General features: G+C 40.1%; 3 protein-coding genes across 4 annotated transcripts in view; 1 reads left to right on the forward strand and 2 right to left on the reverse strand.

The window, feature by feature from the left end:
- decr2 (2,4-dienoyl CoA reductase 2, peroxisomal) overlaps positions 1–4285 on the reverse strand; it is a 5349-nt gene extending 1064 nt beyond the window's left edge. For both annotated transcript variants that reach the window (XM_035658430.1, XM_035658438.1), the window contains exons 1-8: positions 4125–4285; positions 3395–3496; positions 3162–3230; positions 2634–2685; positions 2390–2525; positions 1788–1912; positions 1410–1503; positions 1219–1323 (exon numbers count right to left, since the gene is read on the reverse strand). In XM_035658430.1, the coding sequence (XP_035514323.1) occupies positions 1219–1323; positions 1410–1503; positions 1788–1912; positions 2390–2525; positions 2634–2685; positions 3162–3230; positions 3395–3495 (682 nt within the window). In that variant the 5' untranslated portion in view covers position 3496; positions 4125–4285. The remainder of the gene's footprint in view (positions 1–1218; positions 1324–1409; positions 1504–1787; positions 1913–2389; positions 2526–2633; positions 2686–3161; positions 3231–3394; positions 3497–4124) is intronic.
- A 1894-nt stretch (positions 4286–6179) lies between these two features.
- LOC118335135 (retinol dehydrogenase 13-like) lies at positions 6180–11704 on the reverse strand. Its single transcript, XM_035671344.1, has 7 exons — positions 11537–11704; positions 9558–9676; positions 9285–9440; positions 9090–9194; positions 8745–8957; positions 8508–8609; positions 6180–7153 (listed from the first exon to the last, which is right to left on the reverse strand). Exons 1-7 carry the CDS (start codon positions 11599–11601, stop codon positions 6831–6833), a joined length of 1083 nt encoding a protein of 360 aa, XP_035527237.1. The 5' UTR covers positions 11602–11704; the 3' UTR covers positions 6180–6830.
- Positions 11705–13521: 1817 nt separating this feature from the next.
- The window catches only part of si:ch211-183d21.3 (serine/threonine-protein kinase SBK1), a 13599-nt gene continuing 10949 nt past the window's right edge, over positions 13522–16171 (forward strand). The window contains exon 1 of the mRNA XM_035672338.1: positions 13522–14396. Coding sequence (XP_035528231.1) covers positions 14359–14396 — 38 coding nt within the window. The 5' untranslated portion in view covers positions 13522–14358. The remainder of the gene's footprint in view (positions 14397–16171) is intronic.

Below are 16171 nucleotides of genomic sequence, written 5' to 3' on the forward strand. Positions count from 1 at the left end.
GCACAGTCCATTATGTTCCAAATATGTCCATAATATCCATTATGTTAAGCCAACATTTCAACTGTTTATCCATTATGTTAAGCCAACATTTCAACTGTTTATCTATTACTTTAAAAAGGACCAGTGTGTATAATCTAGTGACATCTAGCAGTGAAGTTTCAGATTACAATTAAGTGAACACCACTGGCGTCTGTCTTTGACGACTAATGAGAACAGGCCATGGAGGGTGTAAGTGTAGAAATTACGGTGGCATCTGTAGATAAAAGCGGCTCATTCTAAGGTAACGAAAAGACAACGATTCCTACATTCAGGTGATTATACACTAATGATAATAAATAATTTCCCTCTGGGATTATTAAAGTATTTCTGATTCTGATTCTGATGAAAACATACCTATTCCATTTCTGCATATAGATCTTCCTAAATGTCACACACTGAACCTTTAAGCTGATATGATAACAACTCTCTCTTTAAATTGTTTATTTGATAATTTCAACAATCTGAGCTGTTTATTCATTAGATTTCCTTTTCTCAACAGCAACATGTAGTGTTAATGTTACAACTGATTCAGGTCGATGGGCAGCCTGCTGATTGTTGTAAATTTACAAAAAAAACATTCAATTTCCTTCCTTAACACAAACATGGATACATTTTAAATATATTAATATAGTATTATTTTTTTATCTTTTATTTGAGTGATTGGAGTTAATTAGTTCAGCTTTTCCACGTTCCCCCTGGCAACTGCAGAAGGACCCACTGGGTAACTGTAACAAGTAATTGATTGGGAATTACCGCCGTACAGTGAACTGTGATGTTTTAGTAATTCCAAGGCAATCTTTTTGATGAAAAGTGTTGTTTGCTTTTTTTTGTGTGTGTGTGTGCATCAACACACCCTTTCTACTTCTGTTATTAATTTGTGATATTCCCCACAGTGAAATTCACTGGGGATACCAGTGATGGTGATGACAGTACAGGGAAGAGAAAATAGATATCTGATTCATAATAATAAATTACAAAAACATAATCCATGTAATGAATATTTGACTTTGGTATTATTAAACAACATTAGTCCTAAAAGGTCCCATCTATTTCTGAGGGTTGTGTATTAAATTGTTGCTTACTGTAACAGATCAAACAATTGCTTATTATAAAAGGACTGCTTGGTAAATATATAACCTATTAATTAGTTAGTGTGACAATATTATGTTAAATCTTTACCCAGTCTGCGGAAACCCTCTGTGCCAGAGACAGGACCTGGAGCCACACTGTTGACTCTCACCCCACTGGGCCCCCACTCCACAGCCAGGTGCTTAGTCATGGCATCTGGGGACAAGACGTGCGACACTGAGTCATTAGATTCTCATTTTGAATTTCATTACATAACGGTAAAAAAAATAAAAAGCTCTTACCATTTGCAGCCTTAGCAGAGCCAGCATGCACCTGGAGGGCCTGCCCCCTGTATGCGAGTGTTGCAGAGATGTTGACTATGTTGCCACCGTGATCCTGCACAGAAAAATGATGAGGGACTCAAAATCAATGCAAAGATGAAATCAGCTTCAGAGATCAGAGGCAGCAGTTTAAAGCCCATTTAGAAATGAGGAGGCATTCAGTAATCTGTGATCTTTACTGTCCTCTTTTGGAGACCAGAGTGAATTGCAGAAAGTGAATCTTACTGAAAGTTATTGATCAATAACCCAATTATGTTCCTGCAGATACAGTATTATCGTCATCCTGAGCTATGTATTTATGAGAAACATTGTGTCACACAGATAGAAACAGTACTGTACCTGGAACCACTTCTCAAAAACCACCTTGCTAGTGTTAAATGTACCCATAGTGTCAATCTCCATTACTGTCTTGAAGGCATTGAAGGAGAGGGCCGCAGCCGGGCAGAGGAAGTTTCCAGCAGCATCTGTCAAAAAACCAAACCAAAGATACAATCATGACACACTGTTGAATGCAAATCCTATGCAAGACAGGCAAAGGAGTTGAATATTCCATTGAGTTTTGGTTAATGTTTCATTAAAGTTACAGTAGCATTAACTATGGGAGATATTGATGAAATAGAGATCACTTTGCATAGATGATCTGCATTTAACTACAGTAATAATCTCGTTGTGACATAAAAGTTTGTAGAGGGGACGAGGGTGCAAAGATAGAAGATAAAGATAGATGCAGCATCAGAAAAGTTGATGATTAAACCAAAACCTTTCACACTTGACCTTTGTTTAAAGTACATATTCTCTTATTCACCCTGCAGCGACTTTAAAATGTATTTGCATTTTATTTTCAATGTTGGCAGGATGCACTGTCTAATAACAAAGCAGCTCCCACCACACACACAAATTATCTTCAGCACTTAAACATATTTTTAGGAGAGGTCACATACTGTTAATGAGGATGTCAATGCGGCCCAGCTCCTTCAGTGTCTCGTCCACAGCAGCTGCGATGCTCTCAGGCTGCCTCACATCTATACACAAAGGGAGACAGCGGCGTCCTGAGGCAGCAGACAGCTTTGTAGCTGCCTGGAGAGAGACACAATCATATTGCATGAGGCCAACACATTAACATTTAGTTACAGTGCATGACATAGAATTTAAATTAGATTATGGAAATTATGTAAGAGGAATAACCTCTTTGAGCTTTTCCAAGTTCCTGCTCGCAATCACTGTGTCGCAGCCGTGTCTGAAAGAAAATAAAGACATGTAACAACGTGGAAAGAGACAACACTAAAGAGCACATGCTGTATTGTGTTGATTATAGCATGACTATGTAATGTCTTCATGAATGCTGATTGTGAGTAATTTATAATGAAAGGGAGCCAGGCACACAAACAAAACCAGTTACAAGGTCTGCTGCTCATTTTGATAAAGGATAACTATTTCTGCCACATGAGTAAATTATTGAACTATTTCAACTCTGACACACAAGCAAAATTATGAAAGTCTGAGTGTCAGATAACACAAGCAAGAGGTTTAAAGTACACCGACATACTATCTCACTCATTTTACTGTTTTAGAGTAACACAGTAATGAAATAATGCTGACAGAGCATTGATTATATTTCTTCAAGATGTGACATTATAATATAATAATAGAAGTGAAATTTGATTACATATTGATATTTCTGCAAGATCTGGGTGCGTCATGGAGAAATCTCACCTCATGAAGATTTCAGCTATCCGGAGTCCAATTCCAGATCCACCACCTGTGATAAAGGCAACCTGATCTCTGAAAAATAAAGTACAAACCCACAAAAAGTCGCTTCATGCATTTATCACACTATAAAGCATGTCAACATTTCTTTTATTATTTTAACTGTGTGAATGCAGTAAAGCCAAAAGATCACTCAAGGCAATGGGAAATACATCCAAAAACACATGTTGCATGCTTACTTTAGTAAATCTGGACTGTAGATGTGTTTGTACGATGTCAGGCAGTCATCTGTACCAACATCTTCGGGCAGCAGCTCTGCTTTTCTCTGTGTCTCTGCCATGCTGATAAATAATGCATGTCAAACAAATGCAAACACACTTACATTACTATAATCATAATGCAATAAATGACCAATCTGTCAATGCAAAGAAACAGCAGAAACACCTTAAAATACAAAAGCCCTCTGCAGCAGTTTGATGAAGCTAATAATGTTTTTGATTGTCACATATTTAAATTCAAACCTTAGTTTTTACTGCCTCTCAGTTATTGTTGATAAGACTCTACCTGTTCCCATTTTACCTCTTTTATCTTAAAGCAACTGTGTGCACATGCTATGTCATGATATTTGTGGTTTAACTCCTGATTTAAAGCAGATCAGGGTTGCAAGTCATGTACGACAGCTCCAACAAAAGACATTCAGACAGATACCAAACAAAGGAGAGTATAATCTAATATCACTGGCCTCATAACAAAGCACCACAGGGCTTTATCGCGTTGAATCAACTGACATCATTATGGGCCTCGACACAGAGTAACAGTCTACCGTACTGCAGGCTACTGAGGGGGGTTTCTGTTGTTTCTATACCTGTAAACTCATTTTAAGTGAGTCTGCTGCTTTCTGTACCGATAGCCTTTAACTGTCAGAACTGTACGTGTAAAGTTCACACAGCTGCTGTCGTATTAACTCACCTGCTGAAACAAACAAACTGGTTGTGCAGCGCTGACTCCTCTGAGGTGAAACGCGACCTGAACACGGAGCACTTATCTCCGTATGAAGGGGCACATTTACTTTTATTCGGTGTTTTTCTCAGTAGGAACTGTTTGTACCTTGGACGCTACTTTTTCGTCGTCCTTTAGCGATGCATTATGGGCAATGAAGTCCGTCCGGGGTGTGTTCAAGAGCACAGATATCCAAACCTATTCTTGTATGTTTAAGACATATGTAATTGTAATAGAGTGGTATTGCCACCTTGCGCTTCAGTTATGTTTGTGATGTTACTTTATGGTTGGTTAAACGCCTTCTTCTTGCCTGATTATTGAGTGCACTGCAGTGTATCTCAGTAGGAAGAACAAAGAAATAAAGAAGGGCTGACATTTAGAAAATCATCTCACAGGAGGGCCACTTCAACATTCAAGTGCTACAAGAAAGCTCAGTATTATGAAAACATTTCCATTACTAGCATCATATCAAATAAAGCCTCAAAGCTTTCTTCTTATGAACCCTTTGCATGTATTTGCAGGCACCTTTGACCTTTGCCATTATTTTTGCACCAAACGAAATACATTTTTGGAGTCAGAATAGAATAGAATACACGATTGTGTTTTTATTTTAACTGTGTATGACAGGGCAGATTAAATTGATATTCAATTCAATGTAATTTTGAATACTTTATACAGCCCTCAAGGGACAATTCAAGCCAAGCGAGTGTGCAAACAGAAGTACGCAGACAATTTAATGAAACAACTCTAAAAAATTATTTAAAAAATAATAATCTTGCGGGCCAGATTATATTATATTTTTGACATCATGCCGTGGGCCAGAGGGAGGGGTATGGAGGGCTGTAAATGACCCATGCACCGGCGGTTTGAGATCCACGCTCTAGGGACTATCAAGTCTTTATCAAGCTGTAAAGCAAAAGGAAACCCAGTGATAACTCTCTAGCTCATCTACAATAACCGTCATCTTCTAGGATGGCTCCAGGGAGGGTCTCCACTGGTAAACCAACACTGAAATAAACGATCCAAAGTTTACGGTTTCAGGGCAGATGCTGATCAGTGTGCATTAGTGCAGAGAGTGCCCCGTATCGATCTGTACTTTGGGATTTACTGTTGGAAAAAGCCCTATGCAATGGATCCCTCAAATACTTTTGGGATGGATATTCTTCTTTGCACTGAGGATCAGAAATGTAAGATGAGTGCTTTTGTAACTTGATTTGTTTTTCAAGAGGGTAAACAAGAGAAAACTCAGAAGCAAAAAAAATAAAAGTGCACAAACTTAGAATTAATGATAACAGATGCTTATGCTTTTTATACACAGATGGTTTTAGACGGGTGCGTTTTCTTCAAATGATGCATTGCCACATTTCAGCTACAAATCACACACATTATTACCCTTTGAATGTGTTTTTTAGCTATTTTCTTTGTAATTAGTTTTAAATATTTGTTCTGCTTTTATTGCCAGAGTTTTTATATTATTATAATGGGGGGCAGTTGTAAGTCCTGACCATAGACTGTCTAATACTGTATTGTACTGTATTATATGGCCCTGGCTGATTTGCAGTCCAGTGCAACCTGCATTGAATTACCATGCAACATTCACACAACTGATATAAAAGCAGATGTTTCAAAGTCAAGCAACATGTCAAGTTTATGCAAACTGATTTTAATAGCAGGTTTAAGTAAACTAAATAAAAGGCTCAAGACAACTGCATGTACAAAGAAATGTAAAAAACATGTAAAACTATAGCAGTCTGTATTTTAAATCTAGTTGGCAGCCAGATGGCGCTCTCTGTCACAACAGAACTGCATAAGAATGCCTCACTCTGTAAACACATATATGGCTCAAATTTCTATTCAAGTTCAACTTCTAAGTCTATTCACCCATCTTCCTGCTGTCACTATGTGAAATACTGTCTGTGCTTATGTGTGATGTGATTTTAAAGTTCTAGCTGGCATGAAAACAAAAGTTAACACATTTTTTGAAAGTGTGTGAGGTTTTGAATTTTCAAATGAAAAAAGCCAAAATATTTTAAAATTATTTATTTCCGTTTTGTTTTCGGATTCTACCAGTTTCAACCTCAACCACTGTATACATCTCAATACATTTCTGCCTTTGTAAGCACTGGATTTTGGCATTTCAGTCATCAGTTTTCCACTGTGTTTGAATTATTACAACAACTTAGTGAGACAATGTAACTTTTTTACTGGTAAATGCTCAAACTTGTAATAGTTGTCTGATGGTAGCACAAGCACAGAATACTAATAAAGTCAACAAAACAAACAAACTGACTCACTAATGTCAGTTAAAAAGCAACATCTATTTAAAGTTTATTAAGCTACTGGTCATACCAGACCAAGTAAGGCCCCTGAGTGTATTCAAGAGTGCACTGAATTCAACTTTCCATTTATAAAAGAACGGAAGAGCTATTGTTTCTTTCCAAACTCACATAGTCTCACTTTAAAAACAGAGCTGAGAGTCCATTGTCAAAGGTTTGTTTGTTATACACGTTTTAAAGTAAATGTCCTGATGCAGGAACATAAAGGCATGTACAAAAGACGGCCATTATACAGACAACCAGAATCACAGACTCAGACAGTTAATTGTTCCAGTGAGTCTGGCAGAGCTCAACCCATAAAGGTCCATTATCCTCTGCTGGCCCAGTGGCCAGAGCAGACCTACAGCCCCACAGCACTGACAGCTGGTCCTGGGCTCTGTCCTTGTGTCTGCGCTGGGTCTGCCTGTGTGACTTTGCTCTGGCCTTCTGCTGGTGGGTTTGATTTGGCGGACTGTCCCTCCTCCTCCAGACCCACCAGCCTGCTGCTGACCTCCCACAGCCTGCGAGCTGCCTCCTCATCCAGGGCCTGCGGTGCCGGTTCCTTTTCTGTCATCACATCATAGTACATTCCCGTCACCCCCTCCATCTCCTCGGACACAGCCAGGTAGACGCTGGGCTGGGCCCCCAGCTCTGGGTTCTTCACCAACATGGTGAAAAAGGGACCTGTAGTGGGGTTGGTGGAGACCACAGGTTTGCTGATTTAAACTCAACCGCTGTTTTAACTATCTGTTAGATCCAAAAACAAGTACTTTAATTGGCCAATATCAAGTATCAATCCAAGAACTAACTGGATTCATGTTGTTATTTATGGGTTATGACGAAAGGAAACACTCAATGACTGTGCATCAATTACATTTGTTCATATCTAAATCTGGAACATGTTGCAGATTTTTATTATCTTCTTCATTGACTGTAAATGATCTCAGCAACAAATGCTGTTCTCCTAACATCAGAGGATTTTTATTACCTCTGAGTGCATGTAATTAAAAAAATACTCATTGTGGAATAAAATAAACAACAAGTATATTCACTGATTCCCAGAATGGGTACTGCATCAGCACCAACACTGGTAGCACTGGTGTACTTTTATTTGAACTGCAATATAATTTTTCTCGAGGTGGTTGGGGTGATGCGGCTGTGGAGGGAAAACCTTGAAAACAATGACTTTGGTCACTGTTGTTTTAAGTTCAGTTGAGGTATTACATGCTCCTGTACTGAATGCATGAAGCAAGACCAGTGGTGGAACGTGAACATTTGAGGTACTTGCACTTTACTTTAATTTCATGTTACTTCAGCACTACGACATTTCAGTGGGAAATGTTTTTTCCTCCACTACATTTCTGACAGCTACATATACTAATTACTTTACACATGAAGATTTAACATATAATGAGCTTACAAATTCCAATGTTATAGATGAAACTACCCAGTATACCATATGAAATTGTAAAAAATTGTATCCACCGCAACCAACTACAACAGTGAAATGTTTCTTACTCATTGTGGATTATTAATTACAATTAATGATTATTAAATAAATATATATTTTAAAAAATCATAGTATAACAGTCAGAGAGTACTTTTGATACTTTGGATACATTTTGCTGAAAATACTTGTGCTGTTGTATGCAGCAATAAGGAACTTTCATTTTGTACTGATTCTGGCGGCCCCTGTGGACAGAAGTGGAAGTGTTCCTACTGCCTCGTTTCATTGATTTCAAGGAGAATCTGACCGAATCCAACCCGGTGGCAAGCATTAAGTTAACTATATAGAAATAATAAACCTTCTTGCTGGTTGTCTTGTTTGTTTAGGTCACATAGAGGCATCTGACTAAAATTGAGACTTTTTCATAACCAGTTAAAAAGTGGATAATGGAGTATTTTGACAGAATTTACTTAGTAGACCAGCGCTGCATATCAGAGCTTATACAGCCTAAACTAATTGTTGCATATGCATTAGGTAAGCATTTATTGATTTCTCTGAATTCAGAAACCAATAGGCAAGTGGAATACTCACTGAGCACAGAGCTCGAGAACTGTGATTGGTGCAGACCCGTGTGCCTCCCGAGCTCCGTGGCAACAACGCCTGGGTGCACAGCATTCACTGTGACTCCTGTGCCTGTTACACACACATACACACACATACACACACAGCATTGTTTAAAAATATATATCCAATGGCCAATTACAAACGAGAACATAGGCCGTACTCCCTCCCACACATGCCCACATAAGCAACAGCCAGTAGACTTGCCTTGTAATCGCTTGGCGAGCTCTCTGGTGAACAGAACATTGGCAAGCTTGCTCTGACAGTACGCCCGCTTGGTATCAAACTTCTTCTTCTCCCAGTTCAAGTCCTCGAAGTCAATCTTTCCAACGATGTGGGCGAGTGAGGCCAGGTTGATCACTCTGCTGGGGGCGGACTCTTTCAACTTATCTAGCAGAAGATTTGTCAACAAGAAGTGGCCTGGAGGAAGACAGAAATCAAGAATCAGGTAGCGATAGAGTAAGGGAGAGTTTATAAGAATGTAAGGACAATGTACATTTATTTTCTTACTGACAGTTTAGAAGAATAGACTTTTAATGTGCCTGTAAGTACCTAGGTGGTTAACTCCAAGCTGCATGTCGAAACCATCTTCTGTCTTCCACGCTGGACATCTCATGACCCCTGCATTGTTTATCAGTACATCCACACGCTGCTCCTCTACAAGATAATAAACATAATATTTAAGAAACTGTTACTGAGTGTGCTTTATTTCTACAATTCAACATGTGATATGTTGTGTTGCCTTACCTTGTTTGATTCTCTCTGCAAACTCTCGGATGGATTTCATGGAGGCCAGGTCGAGGTGACACGCATATACGTGAGGATTCAGGGTCTTCCCTCGTATTTCCTTCGCAGCTGCCTCGCACTTCTCCATGTCCCGACAGCCCATAATGATCCGACCCCCTGATGATGTGGGAATGGAAAAAGGAGTGTGTCAGTGAGAGCAAGATAACTGCTGAAGATTTTTCTATGTTGTGTCTTCTTGCACCAAATCAGAATGACTTCATATGTCCTCCGCACCTCTCTGGGCCAGTTCCCGGGCGGTCTCTTTCCCAATGCCTGTGTTGGCTCCTGTTATAACCACAGTCTTCCCATTAATGATGGCCTTACTGGGACACCGGCCTCCAGTCACGTGGGTCCTGTGAGAAGAAAACCAAGTGCAGTGCCATTTTATTTAAACACTTGAGATTATAACACCTCCTAATTTATCACTGAAACCAGGTATGATGGATTTCTCTCAAGCTAATCCAGAAAAAATATTTATTGTCCACCTTGTACCACAAGTACATTATATAACCTCAAACCTCAATTCACCAATGACTCACCAGTGCATTTATTCAGGAAGATGTCTAGCTGTACGTTAGAGAGCCCCTGTTATACTCTAGGTCTATATTACTGTCTATCTTTAAATAACATTACTCCACTAAAGGCTAAATTACCAAAAGGGCAAAGTGGGCAACTGCAACAGAGCCCCAGAACTCCAGGCTTACTGTGTGTGAACTGGTTTGTGATCATTTAATTAAAATGTAATTTAATTTGTTTGAGGATATGCTGTACTAAAATCACAATATAAACTCATGCAATAAGGCCCTTTACAGGTGTTTTTCATTACTCTGGCTGAATAGACCTCTTGTCAGGTGGGAGCTTTGTTTGTAATTACATGATGTCACCAAACTCTGCACACACACCTTCAAAGTCTTGAGAAGAGGGTTTAAACTAGAATTGCAACAATTAGACAATCGATTGAACGTATGGCCAAGTGCAATAGAATCGCAAGAAGCTGCAACTTTTTGATAAAAGGTCAAATGTGAGACTGAACAGTATAATAATGAAGTACTGTAGTGCTGCAGAGATACCCTGGCCTACAAAATCTGATTTAAGACCGCAAATAAATGCACATCATCATGATTTTAACAGTTTTCTCAATGAAAATTGAATTTTTGATGCAAAAATGGTCACACTAATCGTGAATGATATCGCAGTATCTGTCAAAATAATCGCAATGTGATGTTTTCACCCTGTCATGCAGCCCTAGTTTCTAGTCCTCTATGTCAGTAAACTGAAAATCTTTGGGTTGTGGACAAAACAAGACATTTGAGGACACTGCATTAGGCTTTTGGAAACAGTGATCAACATTTTTCACCATTTTCTGATGTTTGATAGACCAAATAACTAATCCGTTTTATTGCCCAGACATGAAGAGGGTCCCTGTGTCAAAATCTAGTCTAGTCTATCTCTTAAGACTTTTATTTTAGTTTTTCTGTTTATATCTTGCACAAATGAGTTGTATTTATGTGTTTAATCAAATTACCACACAGCAAATTTGGGATTCCAGGACAGAACTACTGTAGACAGAGGGGGAGGAACAGGAGATAGAAACAGACACAAAACAGGGCTTCTTTGTTTTTCCTCAAATCTTAGTCGTGACTTGGTGTTGGACCTGATCTTCACCAAATCAAATGCATTAGGTCCTAGATTTGACTTGAAGTCAGCCGTTGTGTAAATCACTGCCATGTTGCATTATGTCATTAAGTAAGATAACACATGGAAAAAGAAAAGAAGCTTAAGTTCACACTAGCCTTATTAACTGTGAATGGGTGAACAGACTGCCATTAACAACTTTACAGTGTATTCATCCCAATCCAATCACCTTGTTATAAATGCTGCCTTTGTGAAGCATTTGCAAATATGCAACTGAGCCAAGGAGGCTGTATTAGTAGTTAAGTGTTTATTCCTATGGCAGGAAAAACAGGCTACTGGACAATGTAATGCAATCTAGCTGCAATGTTTTGAAGCAACACCTCTCTGAAAATACTTAATGTTATGAACATGCATGTCTTCTATGCATTAGATACCAGTGTTAAACATATTGTGTCCAAGCTTTAAGTCTGAACTCAATGGCATATTGGTATCAGCAGCAAATGTGACACATGCAGTGTAAAATGTACAGTTGCATCATGATACAGAGGCCTTATGTCATATAATGAAAAGTTACTCACTTCAGTAGAACAGCGCATCCAAACACTGTTCCAAACACAGACACTGGTAAAATATATTTGCTCATGACTCCCGAATAATGCTGGAGACTAACTATAGGATCAGAAACGTTTTTACACTCTTTCCACAGCTCATTTGACAACACTGCTGCAGCACAAGGTTAAGCGCGCATCTTTGTGGCGTCATCAATTAGCGCTAACCAACCGCAAAGCGCGAACGCCCAGTGGCCTTGTGGGAAATGTAGTCCCGACTGACCTAACAGCCAAAACAACCAATAAATAACAAACGACATCTTTTGATTTGTTTCAGCATTGTTGTGTGGAATCTGTGACAATAGAAACACTTAAAATAAATAATGCAAGAGTAGTTAGTTGAACTGATATGTGTGTGTTTTCTGTTAACATATATATAAACATATGGATTCTGACAGTTTTGACAGTGTTGTTATTTCACTATTGTGCATATAATCATTAAAACAAACCTGAGATTAATCATATTGTGCTAAACTTGCTATAAAATAAAAATGCCACGAGAACAAAATGAAACAGGAGCTCAGGATGAGGTATTGTAGGGCTTTATTTGGAGTCAGCAGAGGAGAGGACTATAAGATTTGGTGGGGGAGGGTTGATGTGGCTGTGAGTTGCTTTTTCTGTTTTTGGATTGTAAAAAAATGCAATTGTGACTGCTGTCAGAAAATCATTTCTACCTTTGTGGAGCCAGGTGAGACTGAAAAGGTGACAGTAAGACACAGAGGGGCTACTGTGGAGGGTCAGACCAATGCCCTGAGGTCGAGGACAGGGTTGAGCTTTCTACGCTACACTTTTTTAGTTTATTTGTAGATTTAAGTCATAGTTTCATCAAATTGTGGTCGACAAAAGACATCTACAAATTTCAGTAGACCCCTCTCAGCCTGAGGCCCTGTGTAAATATCCATCCACAATGACAGGGCAGTTTATAGGGCAGCTAGAACACAAAGTACAAAGATACATTTGAGGACAGTGGAAAAAAAACAAGGCCATCCCCTTGCAACAAGATTTGGAAAACTTGAGGTGACACATAAAAAGTAAAAACTAGGACGTGAATCTGGTGTGAAAAAGGAGTGGGGAGGTGAGAGAGGGAGGAGAGGGGAGGAGCAGCCCTGCTCTATTTGTTCACAGCTCAGAGGTGTGTGTCCCCCCGGTGTGTTTGACCCTCGGTGCTCTCCGCTGTCAGCTCACAGTGCTTGACCTTCACTATTATGATTTATGACAGCTCTCTTCCTCAGATAACCCAGAGGAAACTCTTCGCCTCACTGCCTGTTTGGCCCAACTGTGCTGCCGTGTGAGACACCTGAATGCCTCAAAGAGGTGCTGAAGATGCAGCTATTCAATATCCACCCACCTCCTCATCAAGGATAAAAAACACCCCGGGTCAAATTATTTAGTTTCAGGAAACAGGAAGATCATATTCCCCTGTACTGACTTTTTTTTTAATCTTTTTTTAATTCTTTTTTTTAGCTTTCTTCCTAATCATGGACTGCTTGAAAACAGCTTATCTTCATATCTCAGCCTGGGTAGGAGCCTGACCTGCATAGCTTTAAGCATATGCAAGAAAGAAAAACATAGACATAAAAAGAAGTTATTGTGTGAGTTTTGGGGTCTGATTTGAGGTAAAGATGGGAGAAAGTAAAATATTTACCAATTAACGTCATTAACAATCTTTATTTATGTAAAACAGCCTCCAATCATTTCACCTCTCTCAGCCCATCTGATCAGTGGTGTTTGGTGATGATGCGTTCAGGTTATCCCGATGCTGTTTTCTCAGTCCAATCTGTTTTGGTTGGCAAACACGCCTGGCAGGAGGCCTGTTGTTAAACATGTACAGTAAAAGGTTGGAGCTGCCAGGGCAGTGAATTAATTGAAAGTCTTGCCTCGCTGTTACCTAATAAGGACAGTTGGCAAAGTCACCGCGTGAAGTACTTGAGGCCATAAGCTGTTGAATTATGCAAGAGTGGAGCAGCTCGGTCCTTCAGCGCATGAATCAAAAGTAAAAAAGCTCACGGACGCAGTGAGGCTGGATGGTTGGATGGGGAGCGTCCAGGCGCTAGGACCCGGGACACGTGAGCGTATTTAGTTTGCCAGAGGGTGGAGACGGTGAACAATGAGGGAGCTGACTGGTAGGACCAGCAGAGGAGAAACATCTGAGACCAAACCCCCTACCTCCTCAATCCCAGAGTCCCGCCGGACCGACGGACAAAACAGACTGACAAGCCGACAGTGAGAGCAAAGACGCAGAGTTTGGAGAGACTGGGGGCATGGAGATTGGTCCATGCACGCTGCAGAGAGCAGAGATCTGTTGAGCCCCCCTGTGTGGATGTGAATGAATGGGTCCGTCTCGGTGTGTATGTGGTGCTGAACTGGGTCATGCGGACCACTGGAGGAGCGAAAGATAAACACGCACCCTCCTCCCGCTGCTTGGCAGGTTGAGATGGTGGGCGCTCAGAGGAGGGATCCCAGCCTGTGTCCTCAGCTCAGCATCCAGCATCAGATGATGCTCTTGATTTAATCCGCCTCCGAAGAAAGTCACAAACTGAAGAGCATCTCCAGAAACAGGACGGGAATCGTCTCGGGGCGAGAACAGGGCAAAGCGCAACGACGGAACCTCATCCGAGCTTTGTCACTCTTTGAAACTGCAAGGTTTTTGGTGTGTTTAATGGAACTGTACGGTGTTCTTAGCACCTAGGCCTATAACTGATCGATAACTTCCACCAAACGAGGAGATCCATCCATCGTTTCCCCCGCAGACCCCAGCGGATCAGAGCGCATCAGCTCTGCTCGCCGAGCGGATGCAGGACCATGGAGGAGAGAGACAGGTCGCCAGCAGGTGAGTGAGTAACACCTAGATGCACCCTGAGGTGCCTGAAACCGGGTCACAGGATACTGTTATCTGCAAAGAAAGAACGACAGGGCGATAAAAACAAGGGATGGAAAATGTGTATTCATATGCATCCAATGGTTCATTAAGAGCCTATACGCGCTGAAAATATGGTGCAGTTAATGTTTATTTCAAGAGCTTGGATTTGTTTATAGCTTTGGATCGAGGGTAACTTTATGTTGTCTGAACTTTGGCTCACTCTCATGGACAGTGTTCATAGGCAATATGAATAATAAGTAAAGCATTAATAAAAGTAATTAATGTCAACCGTTTTATACAGCATCACAGCTTAATTTTCCATCAGGCCATGATTAAGTCTAACTAATGTTAATGGTTGAGCTGCGGCTTAATTTGTATTTTCACCCACATTACTCGTGATACCCGCACCTATTTGTTTCCCACTCTGCTTTTGTGATTCAGTCTGTGCTAGATGGATGCGAGGGCATCCGGGGCACTCTAGTTTTAATGGCCCTTTTATACTTTGTCCAGGGCAGACAGGTGATATCTCATCGTTAATGCCGTCTAATGCATTTAAATGAGCAGCTGACTTTATAGAGCAACTCCAGTAAAAGCAGAGCCGGGATTCTGGTAACAGCAGCCACTAGACCTGGATTTGCTTTTGTCACAAACATTGTATTAGTGGAGAGGAGAAGCTGTAATAGCAGGGGCATTTACTTTAAAGAAGTAGTTCATTCCCAAATCACAGAAAATTATGTGGTAGAGTTGCTGTACTTGGAGCTCAAAACACTGTAAAAACATCATACAGACAGACTGTTGTTATTGTTTTATACTGTTTAGACATCAGCAATTATACTTAGCATTCAGCTCCACCAAAATGAATCATCAAATGTCAATTGCAGAAAACTCTACACTTTTAACATTAGCAATCTGAAAACAAACAGACCTCAAAGAGCAACCATGCATATGGGATCTTTACTCCACCTTAAATTAGACAAAATCATTCTTGGAGTCCACAGAATGGCCTGCAGAACTAGGAGGGTATCAGATTGTCAACAGATTGTCAGCAGATAGAAGGACGGCAGTATGGCTTATGGGAACGGCAGAAACCAGTCAATTACCCAGTCCCAACAGCTGGCACAGACACACCAGCTAAACCCATCATTGCCCCTCACATAGCCACACAACTCAAAGAAATGCACATTACTATTACAAAGAGTTTCAGTTCAATAAAAGGAAATCAGACTCAGCAGACAAGGTGTAGCAGTTGATTAGCTGTTACAGGAAAACATGGCTGCTCAGAGAACATAAAGGATGTAAACGTTGTCAATTAGGACACATGGAGGACAAGAAGCCTTTTTTTAATTTCCTTGTTCAAAAGTCTATGCCCTAGCTGGGTGAAGATAAAGGTACAAAACAAATGCACTTTACTGCCATCATGTCAGTGAGAAAACAGCTGCCTAATGATAGCCCTGTCAATCAGTGTACTGTGTATGTGTACTTTGCATAATTTGCACTCATGTATGTGTTTAGAATATTCCACATTTGTTTTTGCGTAGGTTTTATGTTTTCCATTTGCCCTATTAGAGTAATTATTTTATTCTTTGGTTGATCAATGTTTGATTTATGTACAGTGTGTCTTTGTCTTTTAATTGTCTTGTTTTTTTACATTGTGCCCTAGACTTGGTTTTGCAGCAACTGCTAATATCCAGTCATGCAATTAAAGTTGAATTTGAATTTGAGAAAAAGAGTGTGTGTGTGTGTGT

Source organism: Morone saxatilis, unplaced genomic scaffold, assembly GCF_004916995.1.
Source record: "Morone saxatilis isolate NCDOM2014 unplaced genomic scaffold, NCSU_SB_2.0 Contig1, whole genome shotgun sequence".
Lineage (NCBI taxonomy): Eukaryota > Metazoa > Chordata > Actinopteri > Moronidae > Morone > Morone saxatilis.